At 46.1% G+C, this 24,371-nt stretch overlaps 2 protein-coding genes across 3 annotated transcripts; one reads left to right on the forward strand and one right to left on the reverse strand.

The window, feature by feature from the left end:
• The first annotated feature begins 10 nt into the window (after positions 1-10).
• On the forward strand, positions 11-836 carry Ncbp2as2 (NCBP2 antisense 2 (head to head)). Its single transcript, XM_046458087.2, has one exon. It carries the CDS (start codon positions 102-104, stop codon positions 399-401), a length of 300 nt encoding a protein of 99 aa, XP_046314043.1. The 5' UTR covers positions 11-101; the 3' UTR covers positions 402-836.
• Positions 837-1,592: 756 nt separating this feature from the next.
• On the reverse strand, positions 1,593-19,036 carry Pigz (phosphatidylinositol glycan anchor biosynthesis class Z). Of its 2 annotated transcripts, none has more exons than XM_046458081.2 (3): positions 18,071-19,036; positions 6,153-6,361; positions 1,593-3,796 (listed from the first exon to the last, which is right to left on the reverse strand). In XM_046458081.2, exons 2-3 carry the CDS (start codon positions 6,268-6,270, stop codon positions 2,253-2,255), a joined length of 1,662 nt encoding a protein of 553 aa, XP_046314037.1. In that variant the 5' UTR covers positions 6,271-6,361; positions 18,071-19,036; the 3' UTR covers positions 1,593-2,252. The 2 variants fall into 2 exon arrangements, with proteins under 2 accessions (XP_046314037.1, XP_046314038.1); XM_046458082.2 differs by having other exon boundaries at positions 6,153-6,364.
• Between the last annotated feature and the right edge of the window lie 5,335 nt (positions 19,037-24,371).

Raw genomic sequence — 24,371 nt, forward strand, 5'->3', positions numbered from 1 at the left:
CAGTGTCGTCATCACTCGGGCGCACACGTGGTCCGTCGTCTGACGCGGCCGATCGGAAGGCGAGAACGGCGTGTTCCCGGTTCCGGGGTGCTCAGAAAAGGATGGTTCTCCGGCGTCTGTTGGCTGCTCTGCTGCACAGCCCGCAGTTGGTGGAACGTCTGTCAGAGTCGCGGCCCATCCGGCGTGCGGCCCAGCTCACTGCTTTCGCACTGCTGCAAGCGCAGCTGCGCGGCCAGGACGCGGCCCGCCGCCTACGGAAAGTCGCTGCCGAGCCCGTGAGCTCCCTTGGCCGCCGCGTTGCGCGATTCAGAGACACTTTTACCCAGGAGCTACGTCGTGGTCTCCGGGACCGCCCGCGGCCACCACCAGATAACCATAGGGGCCCCGGGGCAAACTCGTAAGCTTGGACTGGGATGGTCCGAGGTCGCCTACTTTCCCATTTGTGTGGTACACCGACCTTGGCGTTAAGCAGTCCTCCCAGGCCCTGCTCACAGCTTCGAATCCTGATTCAGATTATCGACCTTCAGACGTCCGGCTCTTAAGAGCTCTGGCCCAAACCGACATCTTCGTCGAAATCTCGTGATTGAGCAGGGTACAATGTGGAGAAAGCTTTTAAAGACTCACAGGTAGGCTGGACCCAGGTATAACACAGAGAGCCATGGACACACATCCAGAAAGAGCGCCTGTCCTCTGCAAATGGAACTAGAATTCTTGGTAGATGCTGCTGCGGCTGCACCGGTACAGCCAGGTACTAATTCCAGAGAAGATCGTGGATTGAAAGACAACCTTGCAGCTGCCAAATTCTCTGATTAAATGTGTGAGCTGATTAAAAGGCATGAATGTGGTACTTCTCTGACAAGATAGATTGGGAATCCTGGGGATTGTAGGCTCATGGTAATATGGTTAACACATTGAATGCTGTTCTGTGCTGGCACTTGCTAATTGCATTCTGTGATTTATCTAACTCCTTACAAGCACATTCATAATGAGGAAATGGGGGCCACTTCTCAACTCCCCAAAGCCTGGCAGAATGGGGTGTCAGCATAGGTATTTGACAACAGGCACCTATGTCCTTAATCACAGCTCTCTGCAGCATTTACCTTACTTCTTAGGAATTGCCTTCTTCAGTACCACTAGGCATGAATATACTGCCTCTCCTGTGGGAAATACTGTCACTTTGAGGCTTCAAGCAAAATTTCTGATCTTGTCTACTTAAGCTACACAGTTAATCATGCAACCTAGAAAGTTTGAAGCCATAGGAAAAGTTTTAGACTGGTTACAGATACTGATAAAGCATTGTGTATTCTCAGTTTCCATTGGGGCAGACTGAGGGCCTCAGATACAGGATTGTGGGAGAATAATTTGTGGGTGTGCTGGGAATTGAACCCAGGGCCTCCAGCCTGCTAAACAGTCACTGTATCACTAAGCTATGCCTGAAGCTTCTGGGAGAATGATTCTTAAGGGTAAGATGTAGAAATGGCTGGAGAGTTTCCCACCACCTCTCAAGGACAGAAGTAGAAGACAGTGCTGGAAAATTTTTCCAGAATGACTTGTTTTGGTAATGACCAAACATTGAGAGAGCAGACACAAAGTGCCATTAAATACAATACCATTCCATGTTCAAAGAGCTTTGTGAGAAACATGCCTGTTGATCCAGGGGACATGTGCTGTGGGTTCCAAGAATGATATTATCTGACAGACATCTCAGGGATTCTCTTATCTGTACAGATTGGAAGATGGCTGGATGAATAGAAGGGGCCTTCTCAAAAGTCACTGAGTAGCAGACCAGGAACTAGAACTTGGATCCCTGAATCTGAGCCACTTATTCTCTCCTTCACCATAATCTCTCATGTGTCTGCAAGGCCTCAACATGCCAGTCCTTAGGAGACCAAAGAGGTAAAGCTTTGTGGCAAGTTTGGGAAAGGTCATTCAGGAACATGATTAGCAGTGCATTGTCTTTTCACAATCAGGTACTATTGTATATTTAAAACATTACAGTGGCTGGAAGGCATAGGGCAGGAACAGACATTAGGTGCCATTGATTATACCAGGATTATTGGGACCTTGGCAGCAGAACCATGACTGGTCAGATCTTTGGTGTCTGAAGGAAAAGGGAATGGGCTTACCCAGAGGGCAGAACAACCAATGGCTGAGCCCAGAAGAGGCAGCAGTGGGGATCCTGAAGGAGGACCAGGGCCCTATGGCAATGTCACAGCCCAGCTGCCTTCATACAAGGTGGAGTAGCATAGATTCTATAGCTGAATCTTGGGCAGTGGCTGCTCCAGTTCCATGATGTGAAGACTAAGGTGGTCCTTCCAAGCCCCACTCAGCAGAGAGGACAGGACTGGTGGGTCCTCCAGGGTCAGGTGGGGAAACATGAGTGTCTCATTCTTGAGGGGAAAGCTGCATTTCTCCACGGTATGCCTGGTCGTCCCAGGGGTCACCACAAAGAGGCGGCAGAGCCATGGCCCACCAGCCACATGGCAAGCTGGTTGTCTGGTAAGGTTGTTAAGTGCTTGGCAAAGTACCCAGTCCTCATTTCCACCCATGTCCACCACCTCTACAGATGACTCCAGGCCTGGGAGGTGGAGGAGGTGCTGGGGGGGCATGTAGGTATGAGTAAAAAGGAGTGTGTAGTGGGTTGGCATGCCTGGGAGCACAGGTGCATGGACCACCTGTTCCAGGTATTTTAAGCCAGGTACCAGGCCTCCCTGATGCAGGCAGCCAAAGAAGAGGGCACCTAGGGCATTAAAGAGGACCAGGGTCCCCTTCCAAGGCACAGGTTGGGTTTGTGGACTACAAAGCAGGACTAGGGGGACCAGGAGGGGAATCAGGAATCGAGCCTCCTGGTGGCTAAAAGCAGACAGCAGGGCCAGGGGCGTGAAGTAGAGGAGAAGGAGGTAAGACCTGGGACTGGACAGCAGGCTCTGGGCCCGTAGGGCCCTCTGGAGGCCCATTTGTGCGAACACCTGGAGGCTGACTTGCAACTGTTGCCAAGCAGCCTGTAGTGCCTGGGCATGTAGCACCCCAAAGAGCAGGAAGCCATTGACTACTAGGTGAGTGAGTCGCACATGTGTGCCGTGCCTTGCAAGGTTTTGGGGATCCAGGTTGTACTGTAAAAAGTTGACAGGTGTAAGGACAAGGCTACTGGATCTTGAGATGCTGGAATAGTACCAGCTGTCCATGGCCACAAATACTACTGTAGTGAGTGCTGCCCCAGGGAGCAGCACCAGAGCTTCCCAGATCAGGGACTTGAAGCCAGGGTCCTTGACTCCACAAGTGCCCCAGACGAAGAGGGGGATCAGAGCAAAGGCCAGAAAGGTGGGCCGGTTGAAGAAGCCAGCAGCCACGATGGCCCCAAGAAGCCAGTTGTACCACCATGGACATGAGGTAGGCTTCTTGGATGTGGGGCTCCATGCCACATGAGGGGACACCAGCACCAGCAGCAATGTGAAGAGCAGTCCCTCGATGGTGTTGGAGAAGGTCCTTGTGTAGAAAACCAGGGTGACGTAGGAACCAGACAGCAGGGCCAGGGCGTTCCAGCGATCTGCCCCCCACTGCGGGGCCAGGTGGTACACAGCCCCATCCAGGGCAAAGGAGAGGGTGGTGAGGAGGAGTCGGGGCCCTACCAGCAGCACATAGCCACTCATCAGGCCAGGCCACAGTCCCAACTCTTCCCAGAGCCTGAGCAACCAGAAGGCAGAGCCAGAGGTCAGCAGTGGGAAGACCACCGTGCGGCAGGAGCTGCTGGGGTAAAACTCCCAGGGCCGTGAAGCCTGCACGCCCAGGATGTCCTCTGCAGAGAAAGAGGCGGAGGTGAGCCAGTTTCCAGCTCTGGGCAGAATTCTAGGATGGCACCCTAAACTCCCCACCCTCTAGTGGACATTTCTTGTACCCCTTGGACTAGTACAGTGTAGATTTTACTCCTGTGGTTAGGTTAGGTTAGGTTATATGGGAGTACTGACTGAAACAGGAGACTATTGGATGGGCCTGACCTCATCACAGCAGCCCTTTAACAGCAAAGAATTTTCTACAGCTGGATACAGAAGAAGCAAGCAGAGATTCAAAGCATTGATATGCCCCTACTGGCTTAAAGAAGGAAGGGGCTGTTGGCAAGGAGGGTGGGCAGCCTCCAGAAATTAAGAGCAAGGGACTACAGTCCCATAACTGAAGTGAATTAAATTCTGTCAACAAGAATGAGCTTGGAAGCAGATATTTCCTCAGAGCTTCCAGACAAGAACTCAGTCCAAAAGCATGATACACTACGATCTCAGTCACACAAAATGGGATATTGTGTATATACGCACACAACCTAGAGGGACACATCCAACTAAGCTGCTTGTGACTGGATGACTTTGTTCTTTGCTTGTGTTTTTATTTTTCTTGTAATGTTCAATTAACTTTTTTAAAAAATAAAAATCTATTTTAAAAATCTGAAAGAAAAAACAAAAAGAACTCAGTCTAGTCCTTACCTTGATTTCAACCTTGTGACACCCTGAGCAAAGATCCCAATGCTGGACTTCTGATCTACAAAACTGCAAACTAATAATTTAATTTCAAACTGTAATTTTAAACTGCTAGGTTTGTGATGGCTTGTCATACAGCAGTAGAAACTAATATAGAGGAACTCAAGGTGGTTGAGGCCACACTCTGTTGGAGACAAAGGGAACAGTACTTGGGAGATTAGGTGACAGTGTACCCCGCAAGGGTATGGTAGGGAGCAGGGGAGACTTCATTCCTTTTTTAATATTTCTAGGATCAGAACTCATCTCTAAGAAAGATTTTTGTCAGGAAAAGAGGTTGTGAGTGTAGGGACAGAGAACAGACAATAAGGGTTATGGAAAAATATAATCTTAGTTTTGTTTATGATACTTAAATTTTTACAAGAAAAAGGAATTCAAGCAGTATTTATATAATTTCAAAAATACTTGCTGCTTGAGGTTGATCTGTGACCCTGTTCCCCAGTGTTCCATAGCTCATTGTTTGGGGTAAGGGAACAAATTTTAATTTCTGCATCTCTAGTCCAAACCCCACTGTCCATAGCATTTCATGCTTGATAACCTTGCTGGCTGTTAGAGCTGATTATATGGCCTGGGGATCATTCAGGCTCTTTGCTTCTGCTACTTATTCCTCCAGTCTTTTGGCCATTTGATCTATATCAGAAGGTGAAAGGGAAACAGAAAATCTAGCGTCAAGTCAATCCAGCTGCTGTATACAATTCAGGTTTAAAAAAACACTTAGGACATAAGACCAAAATTTTCAATTTAAAATCCAAATCTACCTACTGATTCATGTGGCAGAGATAGCAAATCCCCCTTCCTGTCTTAGTGTCTTTAGCTGAACACTTAATCAGATACAAAAACTTTGTTTCCTAGCTTCCTTTGCAACTAAGTGTAGTCAAGTGTCTGACCAGTGGGATGGAAATGGACAAAAAGCATATGATTTACAAAATGTGACCTTAGAGGGAGTAGGCATGTCCATTTCCTGTTTGCTAGAAAGACAGTTTTAGATTTGAAAGTTCCGTCTTGAACCACGAGGAGGAAGTCACACACTGATAGCATCCAAAAGTCCTCATAGACCCTGGCAACCATCCTCTTGATATACCTTTCACCACCTAGTAGATTTTGGTTTTGTTTGTTTTCTGCAGTGCTGGGATAGAACCCAGGGCTTCACACATACTAGGCAAGTGCTCTACCACTGAGCTACATCCCCAGCCCCTAGTGGATAAGTTCTAACAAGTGAGTATCCCATGTCTGGGTTCCCTCTCTCCTTCCTTGAACTACAGTGGGAAATTTTTCATATTCTCGGATCACAACTCTGTGTAAGCTTCCCCAGACACTGGGAAAGCCCAACTCTCATCCTTCCGTTAAGGAGTCCATCATAGCTTTCATTCTGAATGACCTGTTGGTCCAAGCAGGAAAACATCAAAGAGGCTGGTGTTTCATCAGTATCATCCAGAAGGTCAGTGTTGCCACTCAGGAAGAAGATGTGAGTCCCCACTCCCAAGCTGTTGTCCCAGAGAGGCTAAAACAGCTTTGCTTGTGGAGTTACTGTACAAGCCTGTACAGACGTGCTTTCCTTTCCCCACTAAATAGCCGATCAGCCTCTCAGCCACTCAGCTGCTGCTTGTCTTAACCACATGAGAACTTTACCTGCCATGACTTCTGGTGACTGGAAGAACTCATCCGGGTGCACGTAGCCCGTCTGCGGAAGAAGACACCATAGCAGTCGCAGCAGGCTGAGGCTGCTCCAAATCACCCAAACTGCCATCTTCAGATCAAACTGTTGCCAAACACTGGACCAAGATCCTGCAATGACTTCCCAGCTGCAACAGGTACTACTTGGATCCACAGGTTCGTGTCTGCTGAGGATAACATTTATTATTATAATGTAAATTATAATATGTTCAACTGTCTGAACAAACTAAAAATGGAGCTATATGAACAAAAATAATCATCATGACAGTAGCTGCTTTTCCTACGTGACCACTAAGTACCAGGCACTTGACATACATATCTTATTTAATCCTTTCCACAGTCTAGGGCAATGGCTGTTTTTATACTTCTCTTATAGACGTGGGAATTGAGGCCTCTGTTGAGTAATCTGCTTGTTTGTTAATTATATTTGCTAAGGATCTATAATGGTTAGTTTTAATGAAATAACTTTACTGGGCTAAGAGATACCCAGATAAATAGCTGGTAACACATTGTTTCTGGAAATGTCTATGAAAGTGTTTCAGGAAGAGATTAGCATTTGAATGGGAGTAAAGAAGATAGCCCTGGCCAGTGTGAGTGGGCACCCTCCAGTCCACCAAGGGCCTGAACTGAAGAAAAGGTGGAGTACCGGTGGATTTACTCTCTTCTTGAACTGGGACATCCATATTTTCCTGCCCTCAAACATAAGAGCTCCTGCTTCTTGGCCCACTGAAGTTCTGGGACTTAACACTACCATCTCCATCCCCTCTTGGACCCAGATCCTCAAGCCTTTGGGCTAGGACTGGGAGTTGTTACTTACACTCCTCTTGTTCTCAGGCTTTGGACTGGGACAGACCATTGGTTTTCCCATTCTCCAGACTTTCAGTCTCAATTGTGAGCTAAATTATAATAAATAATGAAGTCAATTCTCTATTGGTCCTGTTTCTCTGGAGAGCCCTGATTACTACAGTGTCTAAAAATGACATTCACAAGTAGGACTAGGGTACCCCACAAATCTGGGTCTCACAGCACCATCCTGATCACCAGCTCCTATCCATAGGCCAGCATGGCCGTTTTCTGCAGTTCTGAAAACTTGAAAACCTCAATGGATTACACATATTTCCCCATAAAAATTAACTACACTCGACCCCAAGGTCTACAGCAACTCCTGCCAAATTTCACACGCTCTGGAACCTGCCTTTTGAAAGGTAATGGGAGCTGACATAATTGCCCATAAAGATAATTCTGAGTCCCTCAATTCAAAAATCAGCGAGAATCTGAGCCCACTGCATGATGGACCTATATGTCAGAAACATTTATTTATTTATTTATTGGTACTGGGATTGAACCCAGGAATGCTTAACCACTGAGCCACATCCCAACCCTTTTTATATTTTATTTGGAGTCAGAGTCTCGCTGGGTTGCTTAGGACCTCTCTAAGTTGCTGAAGCCAGTTCAAACTCACAGTCCCCCTGCCTTAGCCTCCCTAGCCACTGGGATTACAGGTGTAAGCTACCACACCCACCTGTCAGAAACATTTCTGGCAAACAGAAATGGAAGAATGAAAAACAGATGTGACAATCTGTTTTTCATTCCTCCAGAAATGGTGGCTTTGCTCTATTGTCCTAACTTTGATATTTTAAAGCCTGACCTTAAATATCTTTTGCTCTTGGGTGTGATGTTGTATCAGAGGAGACAAGATGGACTAAAGAAACAACAGAACCCAGCAGATGTTGGCAGCAAGGAGCCTCTTTTTCTTTTGTTCTCTGTGTGTGTATGTGTGGTACTGGGGATTGAATCCAGGGCTTGCACAAGCTAAGCAAGTACTCTACCACTGAGCTACATACCTCTATCCTTTTTATTTTTTTATATTCAGATAGGGTCTTGCTAATGTGCCCAGGCTGGGCTCAAATTTGCAATCCTTCTACCTCTGCCTCCCTAGCTGCTGGGATGACAGGAATGTACCACCACACCCAGCCTGGATTGATTTTTTTTTTTTTTTAGTTGTAGATGGACACAATTTCCTTCCTTCCTTCCTTCCTTCCTTCCTTCCTTCCTTCCTTCCTTCCTTCCTTCCTTCCTTCCTTCCTTCCTTCCTTCCTTCCTTCCTTCCTTCCTTCCTTCCTTCCTTCCTTCCTTCCTTCCCTCCCTCCCTCCCTCCCTCCCTTCCTTCCTTCCTATTTAACCCAGTGCCTCACACGTGCTGGGCAAGTGCTCTACCACTGAGCCACAACCCCAGCTCCTGTATTGAATTTTTTTCTATTCTTTTCTGTCTCTTTCAGTTTGAAAGTTATATATCCTTGACTTCCATCATGTTATAACATATAGCATATTATTTAATGTTTTAATATTTAATATATTTCATATTATTATTTTACTGTAATGATTCTGGATGCACATTTCTTTTTACTTAGCATAGATGAAATTTTTTGACTTCTCAAACCTGTGGATTATAGAAGTAATACTCTATTAGTTTACAGAAAGTTATTTATAGAAAGTAATTCTCCATTAGTTCTTTGAATATTGTCTTTTCCCCTTATTTACTCACCCCATAGAATTAGGACTAAATATTTAAGAGAACTTCTCATTCTATCTTCCATGTCCTTTTACTTCTGTATTATATTTTCCAATCTTTATCTCACTGGGCTGTATTTTGGGCAAGTTCTGTTTCTGTCTTCCACATCTGCAGTCATCCCTTTAGCTGTATATAATCATTTGTTAAACCTATTTGTTGAGTTTTACATTTCAATTATATTTTTCTTTTCTATAAGTTGTTTGATATTTTCCATGTCTGCTTGTTCTTTTGTCATATTTTCAAGGCTTAATTTTATTTATTAAATTATATCAAACATACTTATTTGGTATAATATGTCTAATAATTCTAGCATGTAAAGTCTGGGTCTGAACCTGGTTTTTTTTTATTTCTATTGGTCCCCACTCACAATGTTCATTTATTGTATATTTATTGAATTATTTTATTTGGGGGCTGCTCATTTCTTCAGAACATTGCCTTGGAATTCTTTGAGGGCAGGGATGCTTGCTTCTGTCAGGTACATGTAGGCATTACAAGAGCAGGACTATTTTTAATCAAATTATTGACTCCAAAGTTTTTTGGTTATTCTTTTGGAAGGAGAGTGGGGCCTAGTGTGTAAATGGAGACTGAAACTTGTAAGAGAGTAGGCCTGTGGTTACAATTTTTTTAAGTGGGAGCTCCCAGACCCACCTCAATTTAATTAGCATCAGGATCCAAGAAAGGCAGTTTTCCTTGCAGATCTATGACATGAAAGAGCTTATTTCTAGGTCACCTTTACACTGAGACTAGCCCTGTAGAGTTTTTGCTTTGGGGGCATTTCCTGTTAGTCTTCCCTCTTGGTGGGCCCTGGGCTTTATCTTCTATCCTGCTAGTCCTGAGAAGCTGAAGAATTTGGTGCTCAGATTCACCCACCCTGGACATGTCCTCCAGTCCACATCTGGCTTTGTACTTTGTGTGCCTCCCTGTCCTCCCTTTGTGCCTAAATATCGCTTTACTTTTTTACTCAGCTTGCATATTATTTTATTAAGCAGTTTAGGGTTTTTTCCAGCAATTTATTCCTATTATAATTCAAGGATAACTCTCCACTTCTGTCCTCTTAACAACCTTAATTGCATTTTTCTATTTATAAAAATAATATGTGATTGTTGTAGAAGAAAGGATAAGAAATAAATATATGTAAACATATATATATATATTATTTGAAAACATATATATGTGTGTGTGTGTGTGTGTGTGTGTGTGTGTGTGTGTGTGTATGTTTTATTTTTGTAGTGGGGATTGAACTCAAGGGTGCTTTACCACTGAGCCACATCCCCCAGCCCTTTTTACTTTTTATTTCTGAGACAGGATCTCACTAAGTTGCTTAGGGCTTTGCTAAGTTGCTGAGGCTGACCCCAAACTTGTGGTCCTCCTGCCTCAGCCTCTGGAGTCACTGGGATTATATGAGTACGCCACTGCGCCCAGCTAATACCTTTTTTTTTTTTTATGGTACTAGGGATTGGACTAAAGGGCACTTGACCACTGAGCCACATCCCCAGCCATATTTCATATTTTATTTTGAGTCAGGGTCTCATTGAGTTGTTTAGCACCTTGCTTTTTGCAGAGGCTGGCTTTGAACTCACGATCTTCCTGTCTCAGCCTCCCAAGCCACTGGGATTACAGGAGTGAGCCACTGTGCCCAGCCAGCTAATACATTTTTAAAACAGGAAAAGGACCATACAGTGTTTGCTCTACAATATGCGTTTGTCACTTAGCCAAATATCATGACATCTTTCCACACTCTGTGAGCACCTCCTACACCAGCAGCCATCCCTCCATATATCAGTGTCATCTCTCTCCCTCTCTTCTCCTTGGTTAACACCTTCCCTTCCACACAAAAACATGTCTGATTCCCAAGCAGAAGAAAAGCCAACCAAAGCTTTGTTGAAACTAGATGTACCTTCAATCCACTCCTTCTCTTCTTACATAGGAATCCTCAAACCATCTACATTTGCTGAATTCATTCCTCTCTTCTTCTGTTCTGTCTATTACCACCTGGCTTTTCCCAACACTATGCTTACGTGGCCCACCCAAAAGCCTCCTTGGTTTCTCCTTGTCAAGCCCATTGGCCAAGTCAGGCCCCTACATTGATGCCATTTAACCACAGGGATCCTTTCCACTGTTACTATCTCCTTGTGGAGTGTTTTACTGCCCAGGAAAGGCTAGGACACACACACACACACACACACACACACACAAAATCATTTTGTAGACTTCTTTGAAGTTGAATTCTGTGAATTAGGTTTTCAGAATTTAGTAAGCAGATTTGAGACAGGCCTTATATCTGCAGTTTTCATTGTTTTCTCCTGGCAAACAAGGGAGGGAGAACATGGAGTTTCTCCCAGCAATTTCAAAATCTGTTCATTTTCGTTTTAAATCTTCCAAGAGTGAGGGTATTTTCAGGGAAAACAAAAGGGAAAGCTCATCACAAGCAGACCCTTGGAAAATTCTAAAGGACATTTTAAGCAGAAGGAAAAGTAACTCCAGGTAGAATATCTGAGACAGAAGTAGTAACAAAGAGCAAAGCAGTGGGAAGCATCTGGAAGGCAGAGGTCAAGTGAAGGCATCTTCCTGCTGCGTTGGCTTTTTTCTTCTGGCAGTCTGGTCAGGGAGATATGGAAGTTTCCTGACATAGTCCATGTTCATTCTCCAGCTTCCTTCAGTGAGAGCAGACTGACAACTGAGGTGACTGGCAATGGCTTTTGATCGATAAGTCACATGACAGCCAGACAGCCAGGGGTCCATTACTGCTTCTCAGGGATGCTTTTTTTTTTTTGAAATACTGGTTATTAAAGGACCAGGTGCATTCTACCGCTTAGCTACACCCCCAGCCCTTTTTATTTTTATTTTGAGACAGGGTCTCACTAAGTTGTCCAGGCTGGCTTCCTCCTACCTCAGCTTCCTGAGTTGCTGGGATTACAGGCATGCACCACCACACCTGGCTCTCACTGATACTTTTGATTCTAACTCACTCACATGAATGCTGTCCTTGTAACAAGGTGGCTGAAGGAGTCCCATCCAGACCCAACCACATTGACAAGAGCCTGTATTTGGGGGTCTCTCTTTTTTAAAAAAAAAAAAAAGTTTTATTGAGAGATAATTCATATGCCATACAATGCATTCATTTAAAGTGCACCAATAATGATTTTTAGTATATTTACAAACAGGTGCATCCATCACCACAGTAGACTTTAGAATAATTTCATTTCCTGCAGAAGAAACCCCATGAACTTTATCTAGCACTTCCCTTCCCCCTGCCACCACCCAGCCCTAAGCAACCATTAATCTATTTCCTGTCTCTGTAGATTTCTCTATTCTGGATTTTCATGTGAAGAGTCTCATATAGTATACAGTGGTCTGTGACTGGTTTCTTCTCTTAGCATGTTTTCAAACTTCAGATAGGCTTGTGGTGTGCCGCTCAGTGGTAGAAAGAGACCATTGTGGGGATGCTCTCCTGAGGTGTTAACTCGTGACCTATTACTCAAGTATACTAGGTGTCTTACCTGTCCTTCTCCAAACAGTCTTATTGACCACAGAGACCAGGTGCATCATAAGATCCAGGATGCCTTCACCATAATGTCTCCAAGAATAAACCAAATGAGCAAATGAGGCTCTCCTGTCAGTGTGGAAGGACAGAAGGCAAACAAACTCCTGAGCCCTTAACCTGTTACTTTAAAAGCGTGGCATGTGTTTTCTTCTACCCCCACCCCTGTGTCCCCTTAGCAGCTGCAACAGCCAAATCTTATCACAAGGCTGAAATATTTGTGCAGGACAACAGAAAAATACACCAGTTCCTGGGACAAGCTAACTGCCCATTCTTCCAGGCCAGGAGTGTGACGACACCCCTGGCCAAAGAAAAATGCTGGACTTTAACCCACTCCAGAAAAATCAATGAAAGTTTATATCTCCTCGTGTTTGGGGAGGAGCCTGCTTCCCCTCTCAATCGGTTCTCTCTTCCTTCAGCTGAGGCCACAATTAAAATGTTGCCTGTATGTTCACACTCATTTGGCTGGATTTTGGTTTTGGGTTTTTTTTAAATCCTTTTTTATTCTAATTTGTTATATTTGACAACATAATGCATTACAATCCATATTACACCTATAGAGCACAATTTTTCATATCTCTGAGTGTATACAAAGTATATTTTGTTTCTACTATCACCCAGTCAGAAATTCCCATCAGTAGAGCACTTACCAAGAATGAGGAGGCCCTGAGTTCAATCCCCAGTACCCCCAAAAGAGAAAAAAAATGTTCATGCATGTTGTAGCATGTATTAGCACTCTCTTTTTATGGCCAAATAATATTCCAGTGTGTATACAATATATATATATATATATATATATATATATATATATATATATATATATATACACACACACACACACACACACACACACAGTGCCACATTTTGTCTATCCATTCATCTATTGATTAACGTTTGAATTGTTTTCATTTTGGCTAATATGAATAATCTTGCTATGAACATTTAGATTACTTTCTTTCTTTCTTTTGGGGGAGGGTATTACTGGGGACTGAATCCAGGGGCACTCAACCACTGAGCCACACCCCCAGCCCTTTTTCTTTTTTATTTTGAGACAGGATCTTGCTCAATTGCTAAGGACTTGCTAAATTGCTGAGGCTGGCCTTGAACTTGTCATCTTCCTGCCTCAGCTCCCCAAGTTGCTGGGATTACATGCATGTGCTATAAATATTTGTATAACAAGTTTCTGTGTGGATATGTTTTCCTTTCTCTCAATAGATACCTAAGAGTGGAGGTCATATGGTAACTCTGTGTCTAATTGTTTGAGGAAACTGCCAGATTTTTTTTAATACTGGGGATTGAATACAGGGATGCTTTACAACTGAGCCCATTCCCCAGCCCTCTTTTATTTTTTATTTTGAGACATGGTCTTGCTAAGTTGCTTAGGGCCTTGCTAAGTTGCTGAGGTTGGTCTTGAACTTTGTATCCTCCTGCCTTGTCCTCCAGAGCCACTGGGATTACAGGCATGTGCCACTGTACTTGGTTGCTAGATTGTTTTGTAAAGTTGCTGTACTATTTTATATTCCCAATAAAACTGTGTGTGAGTTTTGATTTCTCCTTACTCCGACCAACATTTGTTACCATCAGCTTTTTAGTCTAGCCATTCTAGTAGCTGAGAAGTGTCATCTTATTGTGGTTTTGATGTGCACACACAACTTTTAAGATCAAGGAAATCTTGGCCAGGTGCAGTGGAGCACGCCTGAAATCTGGGTAACTCAAAAGGCTGAGGCAAGAGGATTTCAAGTTGGAGGCTGACCTGGGCATCTCAAAATAAAGAACTAGGGATATAGTTTGGGGGTGAAGCACTTGCTTTGAATGTATGAGGCCCTGAGTTTCATCCCCAGTACTGGTGAAAGAGAAAAAAAATCAAGGAAATATTTTCTGAAGTCCCCTAGAAGACATTCTACCAAGTTCTACCACACAGAACTGTATCAACTACATCTTCTTAAGCCAGTAACTTGCAAGGGAAATGGGATTGTTGTTGACAACTTGCCTTGAGGGTCAGCACTGGGATTGTGGGCTGCTTCCTCCAAGGCACCCTTGAGAGGAGGACACTTGCTCTGACTCTGACTTTGTTAGGAAGATGGAAGTGAGGTGGATCAACCAACTGTGTGGCTCCTACAAGTGGCATCCAAAGCATCAGGTGCTCTTGGCTTTCCTTCTCTTTCTCTGTCCATTTGATCTTAAGCTTCTTTTCCTCTGTCCACTCCTCAAATGTCACTTCTCACCATACACACTCTTTTTAAACCATTTCATTTATTCTCATGGTTTCAATTTCTAATAATAGCATTGCCATTTATTAGACATATTTCCCTTCTTTGTCCCTTACCCATCTCAAGAGATAGGGTATTGCTACATTGTCCAGAATGGCCTCAAACTCATGGACTAAACTAATCCTCTAAGTAGTTGAGACTACAGGCACAAACACCACTGTGCCCTGCTCATTATCTCATTATATTCTCACAATGACTGTATAACCCTATGATTATCCTATCTTGTACAATAATTAACAGGTACTCCCCCCAAGGTAACAGAACTAGTAAGTTGGTGAAACTAAGCATTGGACCCAATCTGTTTGACCCCACTGCCTGTTAGGCTTCTGCACCTGTTTCAAGTGCAGGGTAGCCAAACATTATTCATCATCTTCCCCATGATGAATCAGCCATGTCCCCATGCTCCCTGCAGCAGGGAGAGAAATATAATTTGTCCAGTTGTTCAGTCCCCCATCCCAGGAATTATCTTCCCTCTCCCTTCACTATGCAACACCAACTTTGCTTTTAATCATTCCTTGAATCCAGCTTTTAGTCCCCATCCATTGTCACTCATCTATCGAGTCTAAGCATGTCATAACTGGGGTACATGTTGCCTGGAATTCCTCACCCCTACTCGTGTCTGTGCAGGACTTCAGATGGCTGGAGTCTCAGGGTGGTTGCCTGTAGTTGAATACAACCCCCTCCTTTACTATCTGGTGTGTCTTACAGCAGGAATCAGTTTCTCTGTGTGCACATGGAGAAATACATTGAGAAGCAAGATCCAAAGCAGACTGCACCCAAACCTCCACTCTCCCTCTCCATTCCATCCATCTTCCTGCCTGCAGCCAGAGAGACCCAATTATGCTCTATACAAAGTCTCTAGATGGGAGGGGGCAGGCCCCACACCCTCAGGACCACACCAAGTCCTGTTTATGGCTTACAAGATCCTCCACAGCCCCCTGTCCTCTCTAGTCTCTACTCCTACTTAGTTACCAGTGGAACTTCTTCTGTAGCCCCTTCTGTGTTCAGTACCATCTCTCACTCAACTTCTTTGCTCATGTGGTTTCCTTTTCTTATTATGCTACTGGTAACACGAAGGTTAAGACCAGCTAGGGCATCAAGCAACCCAGGTTTCAAGTCTGTGCTCTGTCACATGCTGGTGGTGAGAGTAATATCTTAACCCCAACTTGTATCTCCTCTGTAAAATGAGTGCCTACTTCAGGGCTGTTGTGGAATGAAAAGGGTGCGGGGGGGGGGGGGATGATGCAGACATAACAAGTGGTTGATCTCATAATCCATTTTGCTTCAACTGGTGGGACCCCTGAGAAGGCTCTCTAACTCGCCTTCCAAAGAACTCCATATGACGTTCTACACCGCACCATACACTGACAGTTGTCTGCTCACTGCCCTGCCTGGCAGAGGTCCCCCAGGGCTGGGATCCACTGGGATGAGTCTCAACCCCTTGGGTCCAATCCTGGATGGGCCACTGTGGCCCTTTTATCAAGAACAGGAAGTTCCTCCAAGGGGTTGGTCATGTGGGGGTCACTGACCATCACAAACACTAGAGTTCTCAAGCCCCCAATCCCCCACAGCTGCCCTCTCAGCAGCTCTCCAAGCCAAAGGCCAGGCTGGAGGGGCGGTCCTTCCAGCCATCTCTTGCCTGGTGATCAAGGGGGGCAGATTCACCTAAACCCAATTAGAACGCGAGTCTGCTCATTCACTGAAATAACAGTGAGCAAACAGATATGCCCGGTCCGAATCCTGCTTTTCCCTAAGACTCTGGCTGTGGGTTTCCCAGAAGGCAAGGGAGAGAAGACTTAAGAATAAAGGGGCACGGAGATTGGACTGTGGGGTAGGGGAGCACGCGGGGCAGCCACGGAGACTGGGGAAGGTGTAGGGCAGGCAGCAGGGAGAGCCACGTCTGTGGCTGGAGTGCAGCCAAGAGGGAACCACGTGCTGGTCGCGGGAGGCCTGGAAAGAAGTCACATCCGTGGGGCGAGAGAAGGAAGAAGGACGAGACTGCTGGGGCAGACTTGGGTAAACAGACGCTTGTCCTCCTGCTCATGAGTCAGAGGACCCGCGCTGGCTACTGGTGCCCCAGGTTTCTCAGGAGCCTAATGTGTGGTATCTGCTCTGGGACTGCCATCGCATGCAGCTCATTCCAAGGAAGATCCCTACTTTCAAATTCAAACTTCCTGACAAAGTTCCTGGGTAGTTGCTTACAGAGAGGATGGCGGTTCCTAAAATATTTCTGTCCCTACTCAGAGCCGGCTTTTTGAGCAGGTTTTAAGACTGAGGGAGAGGCGCTGCGCAACAACCAAATACTGCTTCTCCCACCCATATGCTCAAGGACAATATCCTTGAAGGCCAAGATCTTGTTTCAATCGCCGGGGTCCATCCCAGGGGCAGACAGTGAGTGGCTCTCCAGAATTCCTTCTCCTGTTTAGTGTGACACTTCATTCTCACCTTAACCTCAGTGAGGCTGTAGTAAACTCTGCTAGGTGCTCCACCCTGAAAGCATCTGAAGATCTGGAGTGGGCTGCTTCCTTCCTCTGGCTAATGGGCCTACATTTATCCTTTGATTGACGGAGAATGCAATACAGAATTAAGCACACATCAAGGAGAGTGGAAGAGAGCAAGTATCTCCATTAACTGGGGTACATCATTTAACCCTCAAAGACCTCGAAGTACCAGTTTACAAAATGGGGACACTGCTCTGCAACAGGAAGATTTCGGGTGTTAATGATTTTGACAGTGGTTGCCAGTTTTCTGAGGCAAAGGTGTGAGTAATGACATCTGAGCAGAAACAGTGAGGAATGTCCTCTTTAAGGAAAGCAGCAGCTGTCCCTGTGGCCCAGTATGCTCCAGGAGGATGCCCCCATGCCATCAACAAGGAAGCTCTCGGTGTTGGCAGCTAGATCTGCCTTTCTTTATTTTTCTCCATGCCCCCATGCAGCTCCTGGGCCAGGAGGACATCCTGTCACTTGGGGGACAGATCTGGCCTGAAGAGTAGTCCCCAACACAGGAAGCTGATATCCTTCCCAGGTTTCACACTCAGCAAATAGCAGTATCTTTTGGTTTCAACTTCATGGGAACCCAGTGAGGCATCTTTATGCCCCTATTTTATACATGGGGACACTGTAAGGTTATGGAACCACCTAGAACACCATCTTCCCAAGCCGAATCCAGTCGCAGGAGAAGACTCAAGCCCAGGCTTCTGTCTGGGCCCAGAGCCAGTGCTCTCAAGTGGAGTGAAACCCACGGTTTCCTTTCCTGAGAAAATGGAACCGCGAGCCCCATCTTCCCTAAATTCGGGAGGGGCAATGCTCAGAGCCTGCGGACCCTGACTTGGGGAAAGCTGCCGGCGAGAACGTGGGCGTCCATGGCTCCTCTGCCTTCCTTCTCGGGCTCTAGCACTACTAGCAAAGATACAAGTGGACACAACTGCTGGCCTTCTTGTCTCCCCCCGCTACCCCTGTCAGCTATTTGGGAGAGGCTGGGGCCGACTCACCCGCGCGCTGCCTCTGGGCCACACCTGCCGCGCTGGTGGCGTCCGGCGGGAGGGCGGGCGAGAGCCTGCACCCCAGGCGCGGCAGCCGGGCTGCGACAGGACAGAGGGCGGGGCGGGGGGTAGGCGGCCTGGCCTCACCAGAGCCACCAGGGAATAAGGCAAGTCTCGCAGTGCTCCAGACCGGGCAGAGAGGGATGGGAAGGAGCGCACGGGCGGGGCCGCTAGTGTGCCTTCCCCCACGATCCTGCGGCGAGCGATGGTCACAGTGGGGAATCATGGGGAAGCCCTGAGTCCTTCAGGCCGCAGGCTGCAAGCCGCCGGTGACCGATCGGATCCGCCGGCCTTCAGGCTCTTTCTGCTAGCAGCCCCTCCTGGGCGAGCAACGCCTGGTGAGCAGCCCTTTAGCACGAGGACAGTTACACGGTGACACTTCTCGATCGTAGTAGGATAGACCATCCCTGAGCTGGGGGTGTAGCTCGGTGGTAAAGCCCTTCCCTAGCATTAGTGAGGCCGTGGGTTCGAGCCCCAGGATGGGGGGCGGGGGGAACCGCAATCACTGCTCCCCTTGCCGGGGGTTTCCTGTGACAAGATGACCTGCTTTACTGCGTGGAGGGTAAGCGAGGAGATGGGCGCCCAGGCACGTCATGGGGGAAGTGGCGTCGCAGAGCACGTTCGGTTCACCCCTGGCGCTGCGTACTCCGGGGGGCGGCTCGCTGCCGCGGATTTCATTCTGGAAAATCCTGGGTTCTTTCTGCCCATTTTCGACTTGCGCAGGTTGGGGATAGGTGACCGACTCTGGGTAGCTCAGCAACAAGGGGTGTGTGGTGTCACTCTTCTCCGGGAGTCCCCTGTGAGTCTGGGGGCTGCGTGGTGATGGAACCTGAGCCCCTGCCCCGGGAGCGCTGCGCGGAGGGCCCGGCCTGCAAGACGCCGTCCTCCAGCAGCGCACTGCGGCGTCGCAGCCGCCGCTCCTCGCTCCTCTGCCACTGCCAGCACCCCGAATCGCGGCTCCTAGGCGGAGCTCGGCGTGCCAGGCCGCGGCGGGTCGCCTCCCGCGTTCCTCTGGGTCCCCGCCCCGGACCGGAGGGACGTGTGGCCGGCGCGGTACGACGCTGCCCCCTGGCGAGAGAACGTTCCACTAACTTCCCGGGTGCCCCAGGGAGGAGAGTCCGCCAACCGCCTTTCCTTCCAAATCATGTTTTTGGACGCTTACAAGCAAAATCCTTCCACTTGTGCTTTCCTTCATGCTTCACAGCGACGCTCACATAAAAAAAAAAAAATGCAAACAAGACCAAGGAACTACTTTCTTGAGCTATTATTTATATAAAATAAATACTATAAATTGTTAGTATTGTATACAGTCTCATAACTTTTGGCTGATGAAAACACCAGATTGGCCGGTGCCCCCGTTCGAGAAGCGCATTACCAGACCCAAAACAGTCCCCTGCTCCTTTGCAGTCAGTCCTTCATCCCTCTTTACCTGGGCTCCAGTCATCCACTCTGATTTTTATTCCTGGGTCTGCCCCTCTGACAATTCCATATAAATAGGACCAAACAGTATGTGCTCTTTTGTTTGTGATATCGGCCCCCCTTTCTTTTTACTTTAGCACAATGCTTTTGAGATTCACCCATGTGGTTGTGTGTGTGTTGTATTTTCCTCTGACTTGTTCTTGAAATCCCCCTCTGGACACTGGTTATAAGCAGCCTTGTCTTGACAAGGCTCCAGGGAATTTGGTCTTGAGTGTCCATAGTGTGTTTTCCACCAGATACTTCTGTACACTCGGAGATGGCCTAATGCTTAAGAGTCTGACAGGTGACCCATGTCTGACCTGTGTCCAGTTTATTCCAAGGTAGATGGCTCTATGAGAGTCCTGGCCAGAGAAAAAGGTTCTGGGGTGTTACTGCAGTAAGGCCAAACAGAGCAGGCAATGCAATACAGCCCATGGAATAACAAAAGTTGTATATTACTTATAAACCATGAGAGGAGAGGGGTGCTGATGAGGGGGTTAGGTAGCTCATGGGGGCCTTGTCTCAGCCAGCAGCTGGGAAGCAGAGAGGGATGGATCTGTGGGCAGGAGCCTTTATTGAGATCCAAGGTGTTAGTCCCCAGCAGGGGTTCCAAGAGGGCTTCTACTTAGTTTGTTCAGAGCCAGCAGGCTTAGGTTCTATGCTGGGACTTAGGAGCAGTCACTATAGCAGATCTATGCAGTCCATGGAGGGTGTGGGGTTCGTGGGATGAACCCTGTAGCTTGTATCTCTCTGTCTTGTCAGTAGGGGGTTACCAGGAAGTGGTTACAGCAGAGAGGACAAGATATCTGGATTGACTGTATTGAGGAACTGGGGGGAAAAAAAACAGTTGTGCACTGTCAGAGGTGGCCAAGCCACGCTGGGGCAACATTAAGTTTCTCATAGTCACTGGAGTGGATGTCAGTAGATCCCTTCTTGTCATTGGTGAGTAGTTTGCCATTGTATGGGGACACCACAAGTTGTTTATCCATTCGAACACTGCGGACGCTGGGCTCTGAACCCCTCAAAGGTTCAGAGAAGGCATCCTCTCAAAACTCCAAAAAGGACCCTTGGATTCTTTCTAGTTGCAGGATATTGTGAATAAAATGGACTTACACATTCCATAAAAGCTTTTGTGTGGACTTATGTTTTCATTTCTCTTGGGTAAGTACCTCGAAGTGGATGGGCTCGCTGGTTGTGTGGTGAGTCTGTTTTTAATTTTATAGGAAGCTGTGAAATTGTTTTTCAAAGCAAGTCCACTGTTTTATATCATCACCAGCAGTGCCTGAAAGTCCATGGCAGCCTGTGGTTTGACTTCGCATCTTAATGGAATCTTGCAAAGAACCAAATTTCTAGTTGTGACAGCATTCAATTTATTAAAACTTTTCCTTGCTGGCTCATACTTTTTGTCTTAAGAAATCTTTTTACCTTAATATTTTCTTCTAGAATTGAAGCACTTTTTGCTTTTTGTTCAAGTCTCTGATACATTTGAATTAACTTTTATGTATGGTTTGAGGTAAGGACCAAGACTCATTTTCCCCCATATGGATATTCATTTTCTTGAACCAAAGGTATTTGAAAAAACTACCTTTCCCCTTTGATTTATTTTCATACCATTACCAAAACCCCACTGTGTTTAGTCTAGAGGTAAGCAGGAAGGCCTCTAGACACCTAGGAAGGGGCACCAGTTAATCCAGGCCGAGATCCAATGGCAGTTTTGTTTGTGGGTTGAATGGTCTGGGTGTGGAGGGGTTGGGGGAAATGTGGGCTAGAAGCAAGCAACTTGGATGGAGTGAGGCCCTACCCCACTCAGGAGTGTGTACTTATCCTGGGAGTGATGGGGGCTGCTGAAATGTTTTTGTCAGAATTATAGTTAGATTTGCAGTTTAGATAGTTTATGCTGGTTGCAAAGGAGGATTAGGGGAGGTCAGAATGGAGGCAGCCTGATCAGTGAGGAGGCTCTGTTTCTTTTGGGGAGGTACTGGGACTTGAACCCAGAGGTACTCTACCACTGAACTACATCCCCAACCCTTTTTATTTTTTTTATTTTGAGACAGAATTCTGCTAAGTCACCCAGGCTGGCCTCGAATTTGAGATCCTCCTGCCTCAACCTCCCAAGTAGCTGGGATTACAGGCATGTGTCTCCATGTCTAGCTAAGGATGCCGTCTTTCCTTTCCTTTCTTTCTTTTTCTTTTTCTTTTTCTTTTTTTTTATTTTTTTTTTGCATGGGGGGATTGAACCCAATGGCACTTAACTATGGCGCCACATCCACAGCCCTTGTTTTTTTTTTTTTTTTGTTTGTTTGTTTGTTTTTGAGACAGGATCTCACTAAATTGCTTAGGACCTTACTAAATTGCTGAGGCTGGCCTTGAAATTGCAATTCTGCCACAGCCTCCCAAGTCATTGAATTATAGGTATATGCTACCACGCCCTTCTCCAAAGAAGCTGTCTTGATAGTGTAATTGAGAGAAATGACAGGTAGAGAAATGTGTTTGTCCAGTTTGTTGCTAATAGCACAATACCACAGGCTAGGTAAATTATGAAGAAAAGAAGTTTCCTTTGGTTCACAGTCTGGTTTGAGGTTGATGGGCTGCATCTGATGATAGTTTTCTGCTGGCAGAATCTCCAGGAGGCACAGAGGATCTCGTGGTGAAAATCAGGGAGTACTTGTGCCCATATTCTCTAGTCTCTGTCCCTCTTCTTGTTCTTGATTTTTCTTCTTTTTTAAAAAATATTTTTCAGTTGTAGATGGACATAATATCTTTATTTATTCATTTATTTTTATGTGGTGCTGAGGATCAAACCCAGTGCCTCACACATGTGATGCGAGTGCTCTACCACTCAGCTACAGCCCCAGCCCTGTTCTTGGTTTTTCTTTGTACTCCTTTTCCTGAGATTGGGTCCTATTATGTTTCCCTCTAACTCCTGACCTCAAATGATCATCGTGCCTCAGCCTCCCAAGTAGCAGCGACTATAGATGGATGCACACCACTGCTTCTGCTTCTGCCCACTTCTATAAAGCCACCAATGTTTAATCATAGAGGTTCCACACTGCTCACTATATCTAACCCTAACCACTTCCTAAGACCCCACCTCTAAGCACCACAGTCAGATTAAACTTACACCCCCTAATGCCTTATCATGGGGATTAAACTTGAACATGAGTTTTCAAAGGGGATAAACCATATTCAAACCATAGCAGGAAATTTCCTCTGGTTATCTTTTTAAAACTTTGACTGTTGTACCTTGTTTACATATTTAAAACAAATTCTGGGAAATTCAGTAGGTATAAGCCACAGGACTTGGTGACTTTTGGAGTTAGAGGGAAGGAGGGATGTTCTGTCTGGGTGCTTTTCAGCCACCTCTCATGCTGGCTGTGCTGGCTGTCACAGCAGAGGCTCCCTTACATCCCTGGAGCCTCATTTTTCTCATTTAAAATAGAGATAATAATAGTGCCTGCCTGTTACCTCAGGATAGCTGTATTGTATACCTGTACAGAACTATTACCATAAATACAATAATAACATTTAATTATCTGTGCAAGTAGTGGGAGCTGTAGGAATCAGTTACTCTATTGTCACCACAGTCATCATGAATGAAATCAGCTGCTTTCCTGCTCTGACCACTGGGTGGCACCACAGATTGATTCTGTGGCTGCTCTACCTTCTTTTTATTTTTTGTAGATCAAAACCAGCAAGTTATTGGCAATTTCATATGATCATATGATTCTATCTAATGTTGAGAGTGTCTCCTGCCTTGAGATGTTTCTTTTCAGCTTTATCACAACTAAACACTGATCTATGCAATGGGTTCTTTGGCTGGGGCTCCTGACCAGCCATTAGAACTCTGTGCAGCTCAGAGGCCAGGCCTGTGTCCACGGTGAGGGTGGCCAAAGCCTTGGAATCCTCCCAGTAGTTAGTGGGACTTGCTGCCAGAGGTTTGGAGTCAAGGGCCCATCTGTGCAGAGAGGAAAGAGCTAGAAAGACCATCTCAGAACTAAAGAACAGAGCCGGGTTCATTGGCGAGTGCCTATAATCCCAGTGGCTGGGGAGGCTGAGGCAGGAGGATCTCTAGTTCAAAGCCAGCCTCAGCAATTTAGTGAGGCCCTTAGCAACTCAGTGAAACCCTATCTCTAAATAAAATACAAAAAAAGTTCTGGGATTTGGCTCAGTCATTAAGTGCCCTCCCCCATTTAATCCCTGGTACCACAAAAAAAAAAAAAAAAAAAGGAAAAAGAAGAAAAGAAAAGAAAAAAAGAATTGAAGGACAGAGGCTGGTGATCCCAAGGATCTGATTGCAGAAGTGTAGGCCTCCTATTGGACAGTGATAGAAATTTCTTTGCTGAGCCCAGGAAACTCTGAGGATACACCATGGTCAGGTGAGCGTGACCTTTTGTTCCTTGCTTCTTGTCCCCCTAGGCAGAGCTGATTTGAGGCCCCCAGCATTGTGAAAGAAGTTGAGAAACATCAAAAAGATCTCAGATCATTAACAGAATTGACTGGTGACCCTGGGAGTAGGAGTGACTGCTGGAAGGCTGGGTGAGGCCTCAGGCCCTGCAGCTCCCGGTCCAAGCAGGTCCTCAGGTAAAGAGCCCCTGTTTGATCTGAAGCTCAGCAAACCCCACATTAATTGTGTGTGGGGGGGCGGTTCCTTTGGGTGCTTTGCCTGATCCTCTCCAGCAAAGGGCCTAGAATTTCTGTGTGTAACTTGGATGTATTAGGGGATGGGAGCGCTTCATGAGCAACACTTACATATTTGTGCACTTATTTAATGTTCTTTTCAGAGAGAAGGGCT

The sequence above is a fragment of the Marmota monax genome, unplaced genomic scaffold (genome assembly GCF_021218885.2).
Source record: "Marmota monax isolate L192 unplaced genomic scaffold, Marmota_monax_Labrador192_F-V1.1 WCK01_AAM20220418_F8-fsc00052, whole genome shotgun sequence".
NCBI lineage: Eukaryota > Metazoa > Chordata > Mammalia > Rodentia > Sciuridae > Marmota > Marmota monax.